Source organism: Carcharhinus amblyrhynchos, unplaced genomic scaffold (genome assembly GCF_965287045.1).
Source record: "Carcharhinus amblyrhynchos unplaced genomic scaffold, sCarAmb.v2.hapA scaffold_852, whole genome shotgun sequence".
NCBI lineage: Eukaryota > Metazoa > Chordata > Chondrichthyes > Carcharhiniformes > Carcharhinidae > Carcharhinus > Carcharhinus amblyrhynchos.
This window is the reverse complement of record NW_027650592.1, coordinates 15,344-33,644: the sequence shown is the minus strand read 5'-3', so window position 1 is coordinate 33,644 and position 18,301 is coordinate 15,344. Positions and strand designations below refer to the sequence as shown.

At 51.7% G+C, this 18,301-nt stretch overlaps 1 protein-coding gene across 1 annotated transcript; it reads left to right on the top strand.

Moving 5' to 3' along the window:
- Positions 1 to 545: 545 nt before the first annotated feature.
- Positions 546 to 15,259, top strand: LOC145340222 (dermatopontin-like). Its single transcript, XM_080184649.1, has 5 exons — positions 546 to 1,037; positions 6,793 to 6,871; positions 9,958 to 10,146; positions 12,515 to 12,667; positions 15,169 to 15,259. The coding sequence occupies exons 1-5, from the start codon at positions 926 to 928 to the stop codon at positions 15,227 to 15,229; spliced, it is 594 nt and encodes a 197-aa protein (XP_080040775.1). The 5' UTR covers positions 546 to 925; the 3' UTR covers positions 15,230 to 15,259.
- Positions 15,260 to 18,301: the final 3,042 nt, after the last annotated feature.

Genomic DNA, 18,301 nt, shown 5'->3' with positions numbered 1-18,301 from the left:
ATGCCACGTGCCACCAGCGCCCTCCCCCCCCGACACCCAGTAGGGATTGTCGCAGTGCTCTGGGTTTAGCATGGGCAGTATGGTACCACAGTGGGTTAGCACCGCTGCCTCGCAGCACCAGGGACGCATGTTCGATTCCTGGCTTGTGTCACTGTCTGTGGAGTCTGCACGTTCTCCCCATATCTGCATGGGTTTCCTCTGAAAGATGTCCAGGTTCGCTGGATTGGCCGAACAAAATTGCCCCTTAATGTCCAAAGATTGTGCAAATTAGGTGGATTGGCCATGCTAAATTGCCCCTTAGTGTCCAAACATGTGCGGGTTCGTTGGATTGGACATGGAAATTGCCCCTTAGTGTCCAAAGATGTGCAGGTTAGGTGGATTGGCCATGCTAAATTGCCCCTTAGTGTCCAAAGATGTGCAGGTTAAGGGGATTGGCCATGCTAAATTGTCCCTTAGTGTCCAAAGATGTGTAGGTTAGGTGGATTGGCCATGCTAAATTGTCCCTTAGCGTCCAAAGATGTGCAGGTTAGGGTGGATTGGCCATGTTAAATTGCACCTTAGTGTCAGGGGGAACCAGCTAGGGTGAACGTTTTGGTACTGTGGTCAGTACAAACTCGATGGGCTGAATGGCCCCCTTCTGCAGTGTGCGGATTCTATGATCCGTGAGCCAAGTTTGACTCCGATTCAAGTTCCGCCTCAACTCAAGAATGTGTGCAGCTGCTGAACCTTGAACAGTCTGCTGGCAAAAGACTGCACCTGGAGTGCCGAGCCTCAGGGCCGGTGTTCCGACAGGCCTTGATGTATGTGCGTGTGTGTGGCATGGGCGGAAGGGGAGGGGGTGCCAACGTCCACCAGGTGTGCTCATCCACCCGGGACCTCCTGGCACCCTGAGCCCGTGTAGCTGACGGTGGATAGAGACGGTTGCATGCACTCTCTCTCTCGCTCCCCAGCCCCGCGCCATCCGATGTCAAACCTGAAGCTTTGCCTCTTCCTCTGCCTCCTCCTGGCCCGAGCTGGGGGACTCTTCGAATCCCCAGGTAGGGTCTCTGTTCGTTACCGGGGAGAGATTCTTTCCTTTTTCAGTTGTTCTTCCCACAGCCGTTTCCCCCCGTCCCGTTCCGTGTTACAGCCAGCGGGCTACGGGTCAGGGTCGCTCACCCCCGCGGCGCTGCACCTCGCGTTCCAGGAGTTCCCACAAGCTACAGTGACCCGATCGGATGCCCTTCCTTCAGCAAGTTGACAGATTTTCACCTGAGGAGCACCACAGAAATCTCCCCCCTCCTTCCCAGACTCTACACCTCTCGTAAGAGCAGCCATGGGATATGTTCGAGCCCCCCCACCACTGAGGGGTCACCCTCGGCGCCGACCCTCCCGCAGTGCGGCGCTTCCTCGGCGCCGACCCTCCCGCAGTGCGGCGCTCCCTCGGCACCGACCCTCCCCGCAGTGCGGCGCTCCCTCGGCGCCGACCCTCCCGCAGTGCGGCGCTCCCTCGGCGCCGACCCTCCCGCAGTGCAGTGGTGTTGTGGCTGGAGTAGGTTACAGAGATAGGGAGTGGGTGCAGGGTGCTGGAGGAAGTTACGGAGATAGGGAGGGGGGTGTAGGGGTGAAGGGGGTTACAGAGATAGGGAGGGTATGTAGGGGCTGGAGGAGGTTACAGAAGTAAGGACAGGGTGTAGGGTCTGGAGGAGGTTACAGAGATAGGGAGGGTGTGTAGGGGCTGGAGGAGGTTACAGAGATAGGGAGGGGATGTAGGGGCTGGAGGAGGTGATGGATATAGGGAGGGGGTGCATGGGGCTGGAGGAGGTTACAGAGATAGGAAGGGGGTGCAGGGGGCTGGAGGAGGTTACAGAGATGGGGGGGCTGGAGGAGGTGATGAAGGTAAGGAGGGTGTGTGGTGCCTGCAGACATAGGGTGGGGGGTGTAGGGACTGGAGGAGATGATGGAGATAGGGAGGGGGCTGGAGGAGGTGATGGAGATAGGGAGGGGGTGTAGGGGGCTGGAGGAGGTGATGGAGATCGGGAGGGGGTGTGGGGGGCTGGAGGAGGTGATGGAGGTAGGGAGGGGCTGGAGGAGGTGATGGAGATAGGGAGGGGGCTGGAGGAGGTGATGGAGATAGGGAGGGGGCTGGAGGAGGTGATGGAGATAGGGAGGGGGTGTAGGGGGCTGGAGGAGGTGATGGAGATCGGGAGGGGGTGTGGGGGGCTGGAGGAGGTGATGGAGATCGGGAGCGGGTGTAGGGGGCTGGAGGAGGTGATGGAGATAGGGAGGGGGTGTAGGGGGCTGGAGGAGGTGATGGAGATCGGGAGGGGGTGTGGGGGGCTGGAGGAGGTGATGGAGATAGGGAGGGGGCTGGAGGAGGTGATGGAGATAGGGAGGGGGTGTGGGGGGCTGGAGGAGGTGATGGAGATCGGGAGGGGGTGTGGGGGGCTGGAGGAGGTGATGGAGATAGGGAGGGGGTGTAGGGGGCTGGAGGAGGTGATGGAGATAGGGAGGGGGTGTAGGGGGCTGGAGGAGGTGATGGGGATCGGGAGGGTGTGTGGGGGGCTGGAGGAGGTGATGGAGATAGGGAGGGGGCTGGAGGAGGTGATGGAGATAGGGAGGGGGTGTAGGGGGCTGGAGGAGGTGATGGAGATCGGGAGGGGGTATAGGGGCTGGAGGAGGTGATGGAGATAGGGAGGGGGTATAGGGGCTGGAGGAGGTGATGGAGATAGGGAGGGACTGTGGGGGGCTGGAGGAGGTGATGGAGATAGGGAGGGGGCTGGAGGAGGTGATGGAGATAGGGAGGGGGCTGGAGGAGGTGATGGAGATCGGGAGGGGGTGTGGGGGCTGGAGGAGGTGATGGAGATAGGGAGGGGGTGTGGGGGGCTGGAGGAGGTGATGGAGATAGGGAGGGGGTGTGGGGGGCTGGAGGAGGTGATGGAGATCGGGAGGGGGTATAGGGGCTGGAGGAGGTGATGGAGATAGGGAGGGGGCTGGAGGAGGTGATGGAGATCGGGAGGAGGTGTGGGGGGCTGGAGGAGGTGATGGAGATAGGGAGGGGGTGTGGGGGGCTGGAGGAGGTGATGGAGATAGGGAGGGGGTGTGGGGGGCTGGAGGAGGTGATGGAGATCGGGAGGGGGTATAGGGTCTGGAGGAGGTGATGGAGATAGGGAGGGGGTGTGGGGGGCTGGAGGAGGTGATGGAGATAGGGAGGGGGTGTGGGGGGCTGGAGGAGGTGATGGAGATAGGGAGGGGGCTGGAGGAGGTGATGGAGATAGGGAGGGGGTGTAGGGGGCTGGAGGAGGTGATGGAGATAGGGAGGGGGTGTAGGGGGCTGAAGGAGGTGATGGAGATCGGGAGGGGGCTGGAGGAGGTGACAGAGGTAGGGAGGGGGTGTGGGGGGCTGGAGGAGGTGATGGAGATAGGGAGGGGGTGTAGGGGGCTGGAGGAGGCGATGGAGATAGGGAGGGGGTGTAGGGGGCTGGAGGAGGTGATGGAGATCGGGAGGGGGCTGGAGGAGGTGATGGAGATAGGGAGGGGGTGTAGGGGGCTGGAGGAGGTGATGGAGATAGGGAGGGGGTGTGGGGGGCTGGAGGAGGTGATGGAGATAGGGAGGGGGTGTAGGGGGCTGGAGGAGGTGATGGAGATAGGGAGGGGGTGTAGGGGGCTGGAGGAGGTGATGGAGATAGGGAGGGGGTGTAGGGGGCTGGAGGAGGTGATGGAGATAGGGAGGGGGTGTGGGGGGCTGGAGGAGGTGATGGAGATAGGGAGGGGTGTGGGGGGCTGGAGGAGGTGATGGATATAGGGAGGGGGTGTAGGGGGCTGGAGGAGGTGATGGAGATAGGGAGGGGGTGTAGGGGGCTGGAGGAGGTGATGGAGATAGGGAGGGGGTGTAGGGGGCTGGAGGAGGTGATGGAGATAGGGAGGGGGTGTAGGGCTGGAGGAGGTGATGGAGATAGGGAGGGGGTGTGGGGGGCTGGAGGAGGTGATGGAGATAGGGAGGGGGTGTGGGGGGCTGGAGGAGGTGATGGATATAGGGAGGGGGTGTAGGGGGCTGGAGGAGGTGATGGAGATAGGGAGGGGGTGTAGGGGGCTGGAGGAGGTGATGGAGATAGGGAGGGGGTGTAGGGGGCTGGAGGAGGTGATGGAGATAGGGAGGGGGTGTAGGGGGCTGGAGGAGGTGATGGAGATAGGGAGGGGGTGTTAAAATGGAGTTGTTGGCAGTGAGCGGGCACCGGGGGAGGTGTGTGAATGGTGCCCAGAGATAATTGGGATACTGGGACAGCGGAGCAGGAGGTGCTGGCTGTTTGAGTGTGTGGAGAGTGGGAGGGCAATAGGAGAGCGTGGAAATGGCCAAAGATTAAATGACCCTCTGGGCGATTGTCCAGGAACAGGCAGTCCTCATCTCTCTGCTTGGAGCTGCTCTGAGAGACATGAAGCGTGTACTCTCTGGGACAGTGCGTACTGCAGCTGTTGTGTAAAGGTTCCTCAGTGTGACTCACCCATTGGCAATGGGTGCCTGTGTGTGTGGAACACCCACAGGGCAAGCACTGGTTCCATCACTTCCCCTGTGCGGAAAATAACAAGGACATCCAATATCAGACTCCTATCTATTGATTGCAGCTCAGCCTTCAACACTGTGAGATAGAGAATCTGGTGAACTGGTACGCAATTGCTGCGACTGGAGTACTGTGTGCAGTTTTGGTCCCCGTGTTTGCGAAAGGATATATTGGCCTTGGTGGGAATACAGAGAAGGTTCACCAGGCTGATACCGGAGATGAGGGGGTTAGTTTATGCGGAGAGATTGAGTAGATTGGGCCTGCACTCGTTGGAGTTTAGAAGGCTGAGGGGAGATCTTATAGAGACATCTAAGATAACGAAGGGGCTAGGTAGGGTAGAGGCAGAGAGATTCTTTCCACTTAGAAAGGAAACAAGAACTAGAGGGCACAGCCTCCAAATAAGGGGCGGGGGGGATGGTCAGTTTAGAACAGAGTTGAGGAGGAACTTCTTCTCTCAGAGGGTGGTGAATCTCTGGAATTCTCTGCCCGTTGAAGTGGTAGAGGCTACCTCGCTGAATATATTTAAGTCATGGGTAGATAGGTTTCTGATAGACAAGGGAATTAAGGGTTATGGGGAGAAAGTGGGAAAGTGGAACTGATCCACTTCAGATCAGCCATGATCTTATTGAATGGCGGGGCAGGCTCGAAGGGCTAGATGGCCCACTCCTGCTCCTATTCCTTATGTTCTTATTCTTTCCACGAAACTCACCTTCAAACTCCATGTCCTGGGCCTCGGCACCTCCCTCTGTGACTGGATCCTGAACTTCCGAACTCTCAGACCACAATCAGTAAGGATAGGCAGCAACACCTCCCCCACGATCATCCTCAACACCGGTGCCCCACAAGGCTGTGTTCTCAGCCCCCTCACTATACTCCTTATACACCTCAGACTGTGCGGCCAAATTCCCCTCCAATTCCATTTTCCAGTTTGCTGATGACACCACCGTAGTGGGTCAGATCTCAAACAATGAGACAGAGAACAGGAATGAGATAGAGAATCTGGTGAACTGGTGCGGCAACAATAATCTCTCCCTCAATGTCAACAAGACAAAGGAGATTGTCATCGACTTCAGGAAGTGTAAAGGAGAACATGCCCCTGTCTACATTAATGGGGACAAAGTAGAAAGGGTCGAGAGCTTCATGCTTTTAGGTGTCCAGATCACCAACAACCTGTCCTGGTCCCCCCACCATGCCGACACTATAGTTAAGAAAGCCCCACCAACGCCTCTACTTTCTCAGAAGACTAAGGAAATTTGGCATGTCCGCTACGACTCTCACCAACTTTTACAGATGCCCCATAGAAAGCATTCTTTCTGGTTGTATCACAGCTCGGTCTGGGCTCCTGCTCTGCCCAAGACCGCAAGGAACTACAAAAGGGTGGTGAATGTAGCCCAGTCCATCACACAAACCAGCCTCCCATCCATTGACTCTGTCTACACTTCCCGCTGCCTCGGGGAAAAGCAGCCGGCATAATCAAGGAACCACCCCCCGCCCCCCCCCACCCCCCCACCCCCCCACCCCACCCCACCCCACCCCACACACACCCTGGACATTCTCTCTTAAAATTTTAAAGTCTTTTTTAAAGTTTATTTATTCGACACAAGTAAGGCTTACATTAACACTGCAAATAAGTTATTGTGAAAATCCCCCAGTTGCCACAGGGCCTATTCGGGTACACTGAGAATTTAGCACGGTCAATGCACCCTAACCTGCACGTCTTTCAGACTTTGAGAGGAAACCGGAGCACCCGGAGGAAACCCACGCAGACCACGGGGAGAATGTGCAGACTCTGCACAGTCAGTGACCCGAGCCGGGAATCGAACCCGGGCCCCTGGCGTTGTGAGGCAGTGGTGCTAACCCCACTGTGCCACCTCTTCCACCTCTTTCCACTGGGACGAAAGACTGAGGTCATGTACCAACCGACTCAAGAACAGCTTCTTCCCTGCTGCTGTCAGACTTTTGAATGGACCTACCTCGCATTAAGTTGATCTTTCTCTACACCCTCGCTGTGACAGTAACACTACATTCTGCACCCTCTCCTTTCCTTCTCTATGAACGGTATGCTTTGTCTGTATAGCGCGCAAGAAACAATACTTTTCACAGTATCCCAATACATGTGACAATAATAAATCAAATCTATGTACTCTACGAACGGTATGCTTTGTCTGTATAGCGCGCAAGAAACAATATTTCTCACTGTGTCCCAATACATGTGACAATAATAAATTGAAATTAATCATCTTGTCTCTCACAGAGAGGCGATGGCTCCTTGATGGCGCCAAAGGGATGAGTTACGTCTGCCCACGAGGTGGTTCCATCTCCATCATCGTCAGGTAACTAGGTGGACGGACAGAGCCGTGTGTTAGGGATGTCGGGGGTTATCGCTGGGGCGGGGCCCAGCAACTGGTGCTTTTGCCTTACTGCCCCATGATCGGAGTATTCCAGAGGGAGGCACTTCAGAGTCCAGTTTGCGTGTGTGTGCGTGTGTGTCTGGAGTCGTAGAGAATCACAGAATCCCTACAGTGCCACAAGGAGGCCAGTCGGCCCACCAAGTCGGCACTGACCACAATCCCATCCAGGCCCCACCCGCATAACTCCATGGATTTACCCTAGCTAGTCCCCCTGACACTAAGAGGCAATTTAGCATGGCCAATCTATCCAACCTACACATGTTTGGACACTAAGGGACAACTTAGCATGGCCAATCCACCCTAACCTACACATCTTTGGACACTAAGGGGCAATTTAATATGGCCAATCCACCCTAACCTGCACATCTTTGGATACTAAGGGACAATTTAACATGGCCAATTCCCCCTAACCTACACATCTTTGGACACTAAGGGACAATTTAGCATGGCCAATCCACCCTAACCTACACATCTTTGGACACTAAGGGACAATTTAGCATGGCCAATCCACCCTAACCTGCACATCTTTGGACACTAAGGGACAATTTAGCATGGCCAATCCACCCTAACCTACACATCTTTGGACACTAAGGGACAATTTAGCATGGCCAATCCACCCTAACCTACACATCTTTGGACACTAAGGGACAATTTAGCATGGCCAATCCACCCTAACCTACACATCTTTGGACACTAAGGGACAATTTAGCATGGCCAATCCACCCTAACCTACACATCTTTGGACACTAAGGGACAATTTAACATGGCCAATCCCCCTAACCTACACATCTTTGGACACTAAGGGGCAATTTAACATGGCCAATCCACCCTAACCTGTCATCTTTGGACACTAAGGAGCAATTTAGCATGGCCAATCCCCCTAACCTACACATCTTTGGACACTAAGGGGCAATTTAGCACGGCCAATCCCTAACCTGTCATCTTTGGACACTAAGGGGTAATTTAGCACAACCAATCCACCTAACCCGCACATCTTTGGACACTAAGGGGACAATTTAGCATGGCCAATCCACCTAACCCGCACGTCTTTCAGAAGGTGCCGGTATTTTTCTCAGAAGAAACTCTTGAAAGACAGACAATAAAAATACAACAAAATTTACTCCAACTTATAAATCAAAGAAAGGGTTTAATAAAAACTTCATTACTCCAAACATGGGGCCTCGCCCTGGGCCACTCCCAGCTCAACACAATTCCAAACAGGTTCTTATTGATAGTGAGTCAGCTGGTCAGCTGACTATTACATCATTCTGTCATTGGTCGAATGGTTTACTGGATCAGCTGATCCTTACAGCTTGTTACCGTTGGTCACATGACATCCGATACAACATTGTCACGGGTTACATTCTAACAAGTGGAGGCCCCCAGAGGAAACCCACGTGGACACGGGAAGAACGTGTAGACTCTACCCAGACAGCGACCAGAGCCGGGAATCGAACCCGGACTTCTGGCACTGTGAGGTAACAGTGCTAACCATTGTGCTACATTGTGTTTCACAGTAACTCCATTGCGGTGTTAACACAAGCCTGCTCGTGACACGAATAAGTAAACTTTAAAACCAAAACAGCAACATCCAGACAGCAGAATCTCCAACTCCAGAGAGGAGAAAGAAACTCATGGTTTTCAATTCCAAACAGCGTCTGAAAAACTGAGCTGGAATTCTCTGTAAAAGTCTAATTGTCCCCAGTCATATGACCCGACCTGTTAATCATCCCAATTAAGGTCTACACTGCAACAGTAAATCAACATAGAGTCATAGAGGTTTACAGCATGGAAACAGGCCCTTTGGCCCAACTTGTCCATGCTGCCCTTTTTTTTAAACCCCTAAACTAATCCCAAATGCCCACATTTGCCCCATATCCCTCTATACCCATCGTACCCATGTAACTGTCTAAATGCTTTTTAAAAGACAAAATTGTCCCCACCTCTACTACTGCCTCTGGCAGCTCGTTCCAGACAGTCACCACCCTCTGTGTGAAAAAATTGCCCCTCTGGACCCTCTCCCCTCTCACCTTAAACCTACACCCTCTAGTTTTAGACTCCCCTACCTTTGGGGAAAAGATATTGACTATCTAGCTGATCTGTGCCCCTCATTATTTTATAGACCTCTATAAGATCACCCCTCAGCCTCCTACGCTCCAGAGAAAAAAGTCCCAGTCTATCCAGCCTCTCCTTATAACTCAAACCATCAAGTCCCGGTAGCATCCTAGTAAATCTCTTCTGCACTCTTTCTAGTTTAATAATATCCTTTCTATAATAGGGTGACCAGAACTGTACACAGTATTCCAAGTATGGCCTTACCAATGTCTTGTACAACTTCAACAAGACGTCCCAACTCCTGTATTCAATGTTCTGACCGATGAAACCAAGCATGCCGAATGCCTCCTTCACCACTCTGTCCACCTGTGACTCCACTTTCAAGGAGCTATGAACCTGTCCCCCTAGATCTCTTTGTTCTGTAACTCTCCCCAGTGTCCTACCATTAACTGAGTAAGTCCTGCCCTGGTTCAATCTACCAAAATACATCACCTCGCATTTATCTAAATTAAACTCCATCTGCTGTTCGTCAGCCCACCAGCCCAATTGATCAAGATCCTGTTGCAATCTGAGATAACCCTCTTCACTGTCCACTATGCCACCAATCTTGGTGTCATCTGCAAACTATATTCTCATATGCCTCCTATATTCTCATCCAACAGTGGACACAGCTGAGGCACCCCACTAGTCACAGGCCTCCAGTTTGAAGAACAATCCTCTACAACCACCCTCTGGCTTCTGTCAAGAGGACGGAACCCTGCATTAGTTCAGATTAAAACAACCGCAGTATCAATTATACTGCTGCAGTAACAATAGAGGACACCGGCTGCAGACAACACGGCACCGACAAAATGCCAGGGACCGCACCAAACGCGCTACAGAGTCACGTGATTTAAATACGTTTCTTAAAGGCACAGTTTTGTTATAACACAGTTCTTTTCCTTCACGTCCAGCCAGTACAACAACAAGACGAACGAGCGGGTCTGGGACTTTGCCTGTAAGGCCTCATTCAGAGGGATTATCAACTGCAGTTGGACGGATTATGTCAACAACTTTGACGAGGGCATCAACTTCTCCTGCCCGTCCGATTCGCTGATCAGTGGAGTGCAGAACCTGTACTCCCCACCCCAGAAGGACCGCAGGTAAGTTCTCTCTCAGCCTCCCCCACCCTGGGAGATTCTTCCTCCCTTGCAGTTGCAACGATTCCACCACCCCCCACCCCCAACTCCACTTCTTTCTTTGTATCCCCTGTTCGGGCCCCCTGCCTTGCTGTGACAGAGTTGCTTGCACTTGTAGATGCAAAGGTCCACCATTATTTGGCAGGGAGAGGGGGGGGTGCTGGTGGTTACTGGGCTCGGGAAGGTGTTGGACGCCAGCGCCCATCCCAGCTGCGTCGTTGCTCTCCCTTCATCGCTCGCTGCTGAGAAGCTCTCTCCTCCGCTCCTCTCGCTCTCTCTCTCCCTCCTTCTCCCCTTCCCTGCCCCTCTCCCTCTCTCTCTCTGCCCCTCTCCTTCCCTGTCTCCCTCCCTCTCTCTCCTTCCCACTTGTTCCCTTTCTCCTCCGGCTTTCTTTTTCTCGCTATCTCTCTTTCTTTCTCTCTCTGCTCCCTCTCTCTGACCCTCTTTCTCTTCCCCTCTGTTTGTCTGTCCCTCTCTATCTCTGTCTCCCTCTCTGTTTCTATCTCCCTCCACTTTCTATCCCTCTCCCTCTCTCTATCTGGCTGTCTCTCTCCCTCTCACTCTTTCCCACCCTCTCTCTCCGTTTATACCTCTCCCTCTCACTCCCTATCTTTCTCCTCCTTTCCTGCTCTCTCTCTCTTCTCCTACACATCTCACTTAAACATTCCCTGCCCCACTCGTAATTGACACATCCCCCCCTAGGGAAAAAGCCTCTGACTTTTTTCAGAATTTGTTTATTGGACGTGGGTGTTTCTGGCTGAGCCAGCATTTATTGCCCATCCCTAGTTGCCCTGTCTCCGCTTCTCATCATTTTGTACACTCGGGTTTCACAGCGGCACAGTGGGGTTAGCACTGCTGCCTCACGGCACCAGGGACCCGGGTTTGATTCCCGGCCTCGGGTCACTGTCTGTGTGGAGTCTGCACGTTCTCCCCGTGTCTGTGTGGGTTTCCTCCGGGTGCTCCAGTTTCTTCCCACAGTCCAAAGATGTGCGGGTTAGATGGATTGGCCGTGCTAAATTGCCCCTTAGTGTCCAAAGATGTGTAGGTTAGGGTGGATTGGCCATGCTAAATTGTCCCTTAGTGTCAAAAGATGTGTAGGTTAGGGGGGATTGGCCATGCTAAATTGTCCCTTAGTGTCCAAAGATGTGTAGGTTAGGGTGGATTGGCCATGCTAAATTGCCCCTTAGTGTCCAAAGATGTGTAGGTTAGGGTGGATTGGCCATGCTAAATTGCCCCTTAGTGTCCAAAGATGTGCAGGTTAGGGTGGATTGGCCATGCTAAATTGTCCCTTAGTGTCCAAAGATGTGTAGGTTAGGGTGGATTGGCCATGCTAAATTGCCCCTTAGTGTCCAAAGATGTGCAGGTTAGGGTGGATTGGCCATGCTAAATTGTCCCTTAGTGTCCAAAGATGTGTAGGTTAGGGTGGATTGGCCATGCTAAATTGTCCCTTAGTGTCCAAAGATGTGTAGGTTAGGGTGGATTGGCCATGCTAAGTTGTCCCTTAGTGTCCAAAGATGTGTAGGTTAGGGTGGATCGGCCATGCTAAATTGTCCCTTAGTGTCAAAAGATGTGCAGGTTAGGGGGATTGGCCATGATAAATTGCCCCTTAGTGTCCAAAGATGTGTAGGTTAGGGTGGATTGGCCATGCTAAATTGTCCCTTAGTGTCCAAAGATGTGTAGGTTAGGGTGGATTGGCCATGCTAAATTGCCCCTTAGTGTCCAAAGATGTGCAGGTTAGGGTGGATTGGCCATGCTAAATTGCCCCTTAGTGTCCAAAGATGTGTAGGTTAGGGTGGATTGGCCATGCTAAATTGTCCCTTAGTGTCCAAAGATGTGTAGGTTAGGGTGGATTGGCCATGCTAAATTGCCCCTTAGTGTCCAAAGATGTGTAGGTTAGGGTGGATTGGCCATGCTAAATTGTCCCTTAGTGTCCAAAGATGTGCCGGTTAGGGTGGATTGGCCATGCTAAATTGCCCCTTAGTGTCCAAAGATGTGCAGGTTAGGGTGGATTGGCCATGCTAAATTGCCCTTTGGTGTTAGGGGGATTAGCCAGGGTAAATGCACGGGTGTTATGACAGTAGGGCCTGGGTGGGAATGTGATGAGCGTAGTTTTTGCAGTGTAGGGATTCTACGATTCTTCTGTCACCCTCGGGGGGGTGGGGGGTGGAGGAAGGTGTTTCTCCCGCCCCCTCCAACAACAACACCACCGCCCATTTTCTGGTCATCGTTACGAGTGAGAGAAACGACCCTCACCGGGGAGGGGTTTACGTCCCTGCGCCCTGGGTCAGGGGGGAGAGGGGGTCAGTAACTCACCCTTTTCTCTCCCCTCCAGGTGGAGGTTCTACTGCTGTGGGAGATCGTCGATCTGCTTTGCCAATTGCGTCTGGACCAACTACATCAACGAGTCAAATGAGTACTTCAGCTGGCTGGTTCCGGAGGATCTCTACCTGGTGGGGATGGTCCGTTACAATGGCAACAAGAAAAGGTATGTACGCACGCCCCACGGTAAAGTTTTATTTATTGGTGTCACAAGTAAGGCTTACATTAACACTGCAATGAAGCTCCTGTGAAAATCTCTAGTCGCCACACTCCTGTTCGGATACACTAAGGGACGATTTAGCATGGCCAATCCACTCTAACCTGCACATCTTTGGACACTAAGGGACAATTTAGCATGGCCAATCCACCTAACCTACACATCTTTGGACACTAAGGGGCGATTTAGCATGGCCAATCCACCTAACCTACACATCTTTGGACACTAAGGGGCGATTTAGCATGGCCAATCCACCTAACCTACACATCTTTGGACACTAAGGGACAATTTAGCATGGCCAATCCACCCTAACCTGCACATCTTTGGACACTAAGGGACAATTTAGCATGGCCAATCCACCCTAACCTACACATCTTTGGACACTAAAGGACAATTTAGCATGGCCAATGCACCCTAACCAGCACGTCTATCAGACTGTGGGAGGAAACTGGAGCACCCGGTGGAAACCCACGCAGACACAGGGAGAATGTGCAGACTCCGCGCAGACAGTGACCTGAGCTGGGAATTGGAGCCGGGTCCCTGGCGCTGTGAGGCAGCAGGGCTAACCCACTGTGCTACCCAACTCTCATCACCCCATCCTCCCCCCATCATCTCCCCCTCATTCACTCACCTCGCTAAGTCCAAAGATCGGGTAAGTCAGAATGTGTTTGTTGCTGTGATGTAGAAACTAAACGTGGGAGTGAGGGAACGTGGGAGCGAAGGAAGGAAATCAGGAATGCGTGGATGTCGATTGCAGTTGGAGTTGGAGACAGGTTCGAGTAGAGGATGTCAGGGAGGTGGGGGACGATCTCCTCCGATTAGTGGGCTGGGGACGAGAGTTAGGAGTGTGCTGTGATGATACAAAGTTGGGTGGGAGGGTGAGCTGTGAGGAGGACACAGAGGTGGCTGCGTGATTTGGACAGGCTGAATGAGTGGTGTGTGGATGGCGGGTGCAGGATAAATGTGAGGTGATCCACTTTAGCATTAATAGGAAGACAGATTATTACTGGAATGGGTGTAAATTGAGATACTCAGTGAGACCTTGGAGTCCTCGTGCATCAGTCACTGAAGGTCAGTGTGCAGGTACAGCAGGCAGTAAAGAAGGCAGATGGTATGTTCATAGCGAGAGGATTTGAGTTTAGGAATAGGGATGTTTTGCTGCAATTGTACAGGGCGTTGGTGAGGCCACACCTGGAGTATTGTGTGCAGTTTTGGTCTCCTTATCTGAGGAAGGATGTTCCTTGCTATAGAGGGAGTACAGAGAGGGTTTACCAGGCTGATTCCTGGGATGGCAGGTCCGTCATATGAGGAGAGACTGAGTGGGTTAGGATTATATTCACTGGAGTTTAGAAGAGGGAGAGGGGATCTGATAGAAACTTATAAAATTCTAACAGGGTTAGATTCAGAAAGAATGTTCCCAATGGTGGGGAGAGTCCAGAACTAGAACGTTGTGGATACTGTGGAGGGATGTCAGAAGTTGCAGCGAGACATTGATAGGATGCAAGACTGGACGGAGAAGTGGCAGATGGACTTCAACCCGGATAAATGTGAAGTGGTTCATTTTGGCAGGTCAAATGGGATGAAGGAGTATATCATTAATGGTAGGACTCTTGGCAGTGTGGAAGATCAGAAGGATCTTGGGGTCCAGGTCCATAGGAAGCTCAAAGCAGTTGCGCAGGTGGAGGATGTGGTTGAGAAGGCGTATGGTGTACTGGCCTTCATCAATCGAGGGATTGAGTTTAGGAGTCGGGAGATAATGCTGCAGCTTTATAAGTCCCTTGTCAGACCCCACTTGGAGCACTGTGCTCAGTCGCCTCATTACAGGAAGGATGTGGAAGCTATTGAGAGGGTGCGGAGGAGATTTACAAGGATATTGCCTGGATTGGGTGGCATGCCTCATGAGGATAGGTTGAGGGAGCTCGGTCTTTTCTCCCTGGAGAGACGAAGGATGAGAGGTGACCTGATGGAGGTGTATCAGAGGTATCGATCGAGTGGATTCTCAGGGGCTATTTCCCAGGGCTGAAATGGTCGCTACGAGAGGACACGGGTTTAAGGTGCTGGGGAGCAGGTACAGAGGAGATGTCAAGGGCTAAGTTTTTCACTCAGAGAGTGGTGGGTGCGTGGAATGGGCTACCGGCAACGGTGGTGGTGGAGGCGGATTCGATAGGGTCTTTCAAGAGACTTTTAGATAAGCACATGGGACTTAGTAAGATAGAGGGTTATAGGTAAGCCTAGTAATCTCTAAGGGAGGGACATGTTTGTGGGCCGAAGGGCCTGCATTGTGCTGTAGTTTTTCTATGTTTCCAACGAGGTGGGGGGGGGGGGGGGTGGTCAGAGTTTGAGGATAAGGGGATAAGTCCTTTTAGGACTGAGGTGAGGAGACATTTCTTCACCCAGAGGGTGGGGAATGTGTGCTGTCTCCTGACTGGTCTTGTTCCTTTCTCTTGCAGGCATCACCGATGGCAGTTTCGATACTGCGCTTTGTTCCCCACTGTTCTGACATTCAACTGATTCACACGCTCGGTGGGATTCTGGGGGACGGAGGCCAGGGGGGTGGGGGGAGGTGGTGCGACGCGCGAGTCGTCAATAAAAGAAGAGCGAAGTGTCGAATCTAACCTGGAATGCCTCGTCTTGATTCTGGCGGGCGTAGCGAATAGTGCCTGATTCCATCCCCCGTCACCCCTGCCTCAGGTACAGCAGTACCCCACAACCTGCCTCTGCTGGGGTACAGTTAAAACCACACACAGACTGGGGGAGAGTTTGGCACCCATTACTGGGGAAACCAACCCCTAGGAACAGCGAGGACTTAAAACATTTCTCCCCCATCTCCACCTTCAATCATCTTATTGTGCTCAGTTCTGGTCGCCTCATTACAGGAAGGATGTGGAAGCTGTTGAGAGGGTGCAGAGGAGATTTACAAGGATGTTGCCTGGATTGGGAGGCATGCCTCATGAGGATAGGTTGAGGGAGCTCGGTCTCTTCTCCCTGGAGAGACGAAGGATGAGAGGCGACCTGATAGAGGTTTATAAAACGTTGAGAGGAATAGATAGGGTGGATTCTCAGGGGCTATTTCCCAGGGATGAAATGGTCGCTACGAGAGGACACAGGTTTAAGGTGCTGGGGAGCAGGTACAGAGGAGATGTCAGGGCTAAGTTTTTCACTCAGATGGTGGTGGGTGAGTGGAATCGGCTGCCGTCGGTGGTGGTGGAGGCGAACTCACTGGGGTCTTTCAAGAGACTTCTGGATGAGTACACGGGATTTAATGGGATTGAGGGTTATAGATAGGCCTGGTAGGTAGGGATGTGATCGGTGCAACTTGTGGGCCGAAGGGCCTGTTTGTGCTGTAGTGTTCTATGTTCAATATTATTTTTAAACAGTAATCCACCCCCCCAAGATTCTCACAACAGGAGACATCCTCTCCCATACCCATCCTGTCAACAACCCCCTCATTGCCTCTCGCTCTTCCAGACTAAAGTTTAAAGTTAAAAGTTTGAAGTTTATTTATTAGAGTTACATTAACGCCGCAATGAAGTTACTCTGAAAATCCCCCTAGTCGCCACACTTTCGGGAAGGAAATCTGCCGTCCTTACCCTGGTCTGGCCTACATGTAACCCCAGGCCCACTTCTTAATTACCTGCTGCAAACCAACTTTCTGTGACTTCTGCACAAGGACACCCAGATCCCTCTGCACAGCAGCCACGCTGCAATATTTTACCATTTAAATAATAGTCCATTTTGCTGTTATTCCGACCAAAATGGATGACCTCACATTTACCAGCATTGTACTGTGTAAATCACATCAAACATCCCCCGGTGCACTGAAATACAGAGGTCATATAATCGAGTCATAGAGGTTTACAGCATGGAAACAGGCCCTTCAGCCCAACTCGTCAATACTGCCCTTTTTTTTAAACCCCCAAACTAATACCAATTGCCCGCGTTTGGCCCATATCCCTCTATACCCATCTCACCCACGTAACTGTCTAAATGCTTTTTAAAAGATAAAATTGTACCCGCCTCTACTACTGCCTCTGGCAGCTCGTTCCAGACACTCATCACCCTCTGTGTGAAAAAATTGCCCCTCTGGACCCTTTTGTATCTCTCCTGTCTCACCTTAAACCTATGCCCTCTAGTTTTAGACGCCTACCTTTGGGAAAAGATATTGACTATCTAGCTGATCTGTGCCCCTCATTATTTTATAGATCTCTATAAGATCACCCCTCAGCCTCCTACACTCCAGAGAAAAAAGTCCCAGTCTATCCAGCCTCGCCTTATAGCTCAATCCATCAAGTCTCGGTAGCATCCTAGTAAATCTTTTCTGCGCTCTTTCTAGTTTAATAATATCCTTTCTATAATAGGGTGACCAGAACTGTACACAGTATTCCAAGTGTGACCTTACCAATGTCTTGTACAACTTCAACAAGACGTCCCAACTCCTGTATTCAATGTTCTGACCGATGAAACCAAGCATGCCGAATGCCTTCTTCACCGCTCTGTCCACCTGTGACTCCACTTTCAAGGACCTATGAACTTGGACCCCTAGATCTCTTTGATATCGACAGCAGTCCAAAATAATATCAGGATATCTCCGAGATAGTTTGCCTTTCTCAGGTGTGAGACAGTTCTACTCAGCTCCCACCTCTGAGAGAAATGGATTTTGAGTTTAATTATTGCATGTACATTCAGTCTGTACCTGCCTGCTGCTGAAGTCCTGAGGGGTGCTGACAGCCAAGGCACATGGAGACCTGGAAATGTAGGCCAACCAGCAACTCACACAGACTATATTCATAAATATCAAACTTACAGGGTGGTATCACACACTCCAGAGACACCTCCAGCAATCTGCCTCTGCTGGGTACAGTTAAAACCACACACAGACACATAGCTAAATAATCACAGGTGCACGCACACACACACACACACACATCTACCCTTCAGCAATCTCCTGCCAGATGCTATTAAAATCACTCAAATACACAGTGACAGACATACACAGACACACACAGAGCAAAGTAGACCCACATACTGTAACACACAGAAAAATAGACACACGCACAGTGACATGCACAGCAAAATAGACACACACACACACACGGCAAAATAGACACAAACAAAGTAAGACGCACACAGAGCAAAATAGACACACAGTAACACACACAGCAAAACAGATACACATGCAGTAACACACACACATTGACACACACATGCAGAGACACATGGCAAAACAGACACACACATAGTGATATACACAGTGAGTTACACACACACACAGTGACACAGATATTGATGCACTCACCAGAGCGCACTTGTTTTAATACATAATCCAGTAAGTACCAGTTGCTCACTCATTGAGTTACATAATAAATAGGCACCCACACAAACATACACACACAGTAAAACACACACACACATAGTGATGTGGAGATGTTGGCATTGGACTGGGGTAGGAACAGGAAGAAGTCTCACAACACCAGGTTGAAGTCCAACAGGTTTATTTGGAATCATGAGCTTTCGGAATGCTGCTCCTTCATCAGGTGAGTCACTCATACATACAGTGACACACATACACTGACACACACACAG

Coding starts and splice junctions, on each gene's coding strand:
- LOC145340222 (XM_080184649.1), top strand. CDS start 926: ATGCACTCTCTCTCTCGCTCCCCAGCCCCGCGCCATCCGATGTCAAAC. Junction 1,038..6,792: donor GGGACTCTTCGAATCCCCAG/GTAGGGTCTCTG, acceptor TGTCTCTCACAG/AGAGGCGATGGCTCCTTGAT. Junction 12,668..15,168: donor TACAATGGCAACAAGAAAAG/GTATGTACGCAC, acceptor TTTCTCTTGCAG/GCATCACCGATGGCAGTTTC.